The following is a 4,986-nucleotide window of genomic DNA, read 5'->3' on the forward strand; positions in this document are numbered from 1 at the left end:
GGACCACGGGGACCGGACTAGAGGACCACGGGGACCGGACTAGAGGATCACGGGGACCGGACTAGAGGACCACGGGGACCAGACTAGAGGACCTCAGGGACCAGACTAGAGGACCACAGGGACCAGACTAGAGGACCACGGGGACCGGACTAGAGGACCACGGGGACCAGACTAGAGGACCACGGGGACCAGACTAGAGGACCACAGGGACCAGACTAGAGGACCACGGGGTTCTGGGTGGACATCACAGTTAGTGTGAGTATGTTTGTGTACTCTGTGTTCTTTAGGTGCAGATATTGAGTCTAAACATGAGGTGGTAGTAGCTGAGAGTCGTGTGGGCTCTAACCAACGACGTGAGGTTTATCCACATTATGTGAGATCGCTCATAGTGGGTTTTTAAAGGGAGGGACCAGAACGTCTCTAACTTCATGTCCTCATCATGAGATGATCTTAGTTTATGTGTGTGAGTGAAAGACGATGGACGTTTCTTCATTTCCTGTCTTCAAGACGTTTTCTTTGCTGTGAGCTTCATCTGATGGAGTGAACTTCTGGAAGGAGTTAGATCGTTGCTTCAGCTCACAGTTGTCTTCTTGTTTGGATCATAGTCAGCTGGAAGCTCTGTCCTGAACAGCATGCTCTGCATTTTAAGGGCGTGGGGGGGGGGGGGGGGGTGTCAACAAAGTAATTCTACCAGTTTATCGTGAGGCATAAATTTATTTAGAAGATAAATGAAATAAAACATAAAAATTAATTTTCAGGACTTCATTTGCTAAATCTTCTTCTTTCGGCTTTTCCCTCCTCAGGGGTCTCCACGGCGAGTCATCCTCCTCCACCTCACTCTGTCCTCACTCTAACTACATCCATTTATGGTAAATGGTAAATGGACTGTACTTATATAGTTCCTTTCTCTTATTTCAAGACACTCAAAGCTCTTTACAACGATCTGTGTCCTCAATGACCCATTCATACAGCTCTATACTAGATCTCTACAAAGCTAATTGAACAAATCATTCTAAAGAGACTAATCAGTGCTTTAAATCACATTCATACACTGATGGGACACACATCGGAGGCTATGAGAGGTTCAGTGTCTTGCCCAGGGACACTTCAGCATGTGACTGCTGGTGGATTTGAACCCCCAACTCTTGCATTGGAGGACGACTGCTCTATCTCCTCTTTGTCTTTTTCCTGGCAGCTGCATTTCTAACATCCTTCTACCAATAGACCCACTGTCCCTCCTCTGGACATGTCCAAACCACTGTCCCCCCTCTGGACATGTCAAACCATCTCAGTCTGGCCTCTCTTATCTCCCAGATGTTCTACCTGTGTTGTACTTCTGATGATCTCAGTCCTAATCGTCTTCATCCTTGTCTCTCCTAAGGAGAACCTCAACATCTTCATTTCTGCCACTTCCAGTTCTGTCTCCTGTCTTCTTGTCTATGTCTCTGTCTCCAGACCATACAACATAGCTAGTCTCTCCACTGTCTTGTAAACTTTTCTTTTGACCTTTGCTGACATTCTTTTGTCACAAATCACCCCTGAAACTTTTCTCCATCCACTCCATCCTGCCTGGACTCTCTTCTTCACCACTTTACAACATTCCCCATTTTCCTGGACAGTGGACCCAAAGTACTTGAAGTCCTGCACCTTTGTGACCTCTGCTCCTTGTAGCCTCACTGTTCCACCTCCTCCCTCTCATTCACACACATGGACTCTGTCTTACTACGCTGACTTTCATTCCTCTTCTTTCAAGTGCATGCCTCCACCTCTCCAAGTTCTCTTCCACCTGTTCCCTGTTCTCACCGCAGATCACAGTGTCATCTGCAAACATCATAGTCCACGGGGACAGGGTGGTCAGATGTAACATCCTTTGTTGATGACATCATTGGTGCCACGTCCAGTTGTGATAACTCTGTAGCACAAAGACTCGAGTTACTGTCCCTCTGAGTATCAGTGAAGGTGGAAGCAGAGAACTTTGTGGAATTTGACGTCGTAGGTCTAATGGATATTCAACCGTACCAATAAGACATGGATCCACTGAGTTGGGCAGCATCAGGATTTTCTGAACTGTGGAGGAGCTCAGTTCTGTTTGGTCATGGATGTCATGGACCGAACTAACCGCACCAAGTTTTATTAATTTATTCTGCTGTACTTGTGTTATTGACCTGTGCACGAGTCCTGCACCGTTCACACTGTGACAGCTGGAGAAAGACTCTTGCTCCTCACACCCGGAACAGACAAACGGTTAAAGTAAATGGATGAACTGATGAATTATCAATGAGATGAATGAAATGTTACTTTGTAATATTTGTTGTTCAGTACTCTGAGTTCATTTTAAATCATTTGTTTTATAAAATGTTTTTTTTCATCATCTCGGTTGAAAGGGATTAATTATCATTTTTAATAATTTGTTGGGTTTGCCTGGTTCTGATCCAAACCTTCATGCGTACTGACCTCCCCTGTCCTGTTTGTGTCCTCCCCACCAGTTTGTGCCATGGGCGGCGGCGGCAGCAGGTTTTTCGGAACCATGACCCAAGCGCTGAACAATGCCCCCCTGGCTCAACTTGACCCCTATTTCAAGGAGAGCCCAGACCAGGACTCTGAAGAGGATCCGACAGAGGTGGACCCAGACCTACTCCTCACAGAGTGCAAGGAGGTTCTGCAGAGACGTCCGGCCCGACCACACCGGGATCTGGTCCATCCCAGGGGCACGGTTCCTTACAGTCATAAGCACAACCCGACCATCCGGGTCATGCAGTGGAACATCTTGGCTCAAGGTACGGACGTAAAGACAGTTCTGCTCACAGTGTGTTCTCAGACTGTTTGTTTTGTTACCATGAATGTGTGTGTGTGTGTGTGTGTGGGGGGGGGGGGGGTAACATGAACATGTGTGTACTTCTCTGAACTGCATTAAGGGGACTGTGGTCTGACAACACAGTCAGTGGGGGGACCAAAATCCTAACGAGGTCCAAAACCCAGGGCCTCGTGTACAAAGACTTGCTTGGATTTCCTACAGAAACATGGCGTCCGCTTAAATCTACGAAACAGAGTACGCACAAATACATCCAGATGTATGGAACCGTGTGTAAGCACTCTTCCTTTACATCCCAGTCATCATGGAACTGAGCGCACATGAAGGAACACCTGACTCCTCCCTGGACATGCCTCCATATAAATGCATTAATAGATTTAAACCTGCACCCGAGGACAACGTCTTAAAGACTGTCCACAGGCGGGACAGTGTGAGCTGGAGATTCTTCTGAACGAGGTGGAGGCTCGTAAAAACATCAGTTTGGCATGCAGTCATCTGGCTTTAGCCCCGAGTAGGCCTGTCACAATAACAAATTTTGCTGGGAGATTAATTGTCTCAGAAATTACTGCGATAAATGATAATATTGTTTGAAATTTTACTATAATTAGTAATTATTGTCAAATTAAAGAAGAAATTTTGGTTAATTTGTTTTGAGTGTAGTACCTTTTTTGACCACTGGATGGCAGTATAAGACTGAACTGACGGATGGATGGTGAGGGAGTGAGCAGCATGTCTCTTTAAGAAAAATGGGAGTGAGGCCCCTTGACATGACATGGGCGGTCTCTCTTTGATTCTCAAAATGGCGGACACTCGGTGTTGTTTGAGCTCTTTAGCATAGCATTTTTCACACAAAGCTTTTTTTCTCGAGGTCGGCCTGAGAAAGAGAAAGGGAGGGGTCAGTGAAGAGCACCGGAGTTGAGCCTTTTATCATCCAGTGTCTTCAGTAGAAAGAGAGAGACATGAAGAAACGATAAAGCCGATAAATGAAAATGATGTTGATCATTTTCATTTATCATGCGATTAATTGATTTATTGTTTATTGCGACAGACCTAGCACTGAGCGCACGAGGAGTGTGACAGTGTGTTAATGCTGTGGGGTCAGAGCAGCACACCTGCAGAAATGAAGAAGAAATGATCATATTAGGATGATTAAATGAATTTGATCACCAAGCCTCCCATCCATGCAGTTCATGAGAATGAATCGTGCGTTGAACCACGACACCTCACCACCATGTTGGTTAGTTGGTTAGTTTGCACATCACATATAATTTGCACACTGAATGAAAATGCTTCCTGTTAACATAAACACATTCAACCTATGATGGAGCTTTTACAGCAATGTGTGCAGTCCATAGCTCTGATTAGATGAGGAAAACCGTGTGTCGCAGCCACTTGTGCTGTAATGACTTGTTCAACCACATCACAGGGAATATGACGTACCTGTTGACATCTGGATCATTCTGTCCCACACAGCTGCCATGGCTTGGCTTAGGGTCGACTGACACAGTCCCGATCAGTCTGCCAGCTCCCTCTGGAATGACTCTGTTGCTAAGAACTCCAGTGCGCTCATCAGTTGTATGTGCACGGGCAGCGCACGGCTCCTCGCTGTGTTGCTCTACAAAACCGTCCGCAGCTTCAAGAACGGTTCCAAAAAGCACTGTTGTTAGAATCCTAAAATGGCTGATGAGCAAATCATCATCGTTCACCAGAAAATCTTCTGTCTCTAAATATACTCTCTGTCCATAGTTCACCATTTATATTCTCAAATAAGGATAAAGCTGTTGATGTTAAAGGTATTTTCTGCATCACTTTGTGCAGCTTTTATATCCACCCGTCTAGTTTCATGCATGCGGACGTATTAATTGTTCATCATGTGGGTCCAGTGTGCACAATAATAGTTGTCACATCATTTACAGTTTTCCAGTGACACCTCTACGTGTCATCAATGGACCATTAACCATCGAAACGTGCACATGCCAGCCATGAAGCTGGCGTACAGCTGTACACATTTCCACAATCGTTTAAAAAAGGATGTACGCCACGTAGTTGTGCGTGCACGAGGCCCCTGGTCCTCACCAGAGATGTAGGTTTAGTGAAATGAAGGTCAGATGGGTCGGTCAGTTTCATGTTATCTTCACAGCCTTTTCCAACTTCCCTCCCTCCAAAAAAAAAAA

The 4,986-nt window shown here is 45.6% G+C and overlaps 1 protein-coding gene across 1 annotated transcript in view; it reads left to right on the forward strand.

Annotated features, from left to right (window-relative positions):
- The window catches only part of nocta (nocturnin a), a 49,727-nt gene that overhangs the window by 1,836 nt on the left and 42,905 nt on the right, over positions 1-4,986 (forward strand). Inside the window, exon 2 of the mRNA XM_037676012.1 lies at positions 2,487-2,777. Within this exon, the coding sequence (XP_037531940.1) occupies positions 2,487-2,777 (291 nt within the window). The remainder of the gene's footprint in view (positions 1-2,486; positions 2,778-4,986) is intronic.

This window comes from Nematolebias whitei, chromosome 4, assembly GCF_014905685.2.
Source record: "Nematolebias whitei isolate Nwh7 chromosome 4, NemWhi1, whole genome shotgun sequence".
NCBI lineage: Eukaryota > Metazoa > Chordata > Actinopteri > Cyprinodontiformes > Rivulidae > Nematolebias > Nematolebias whitei.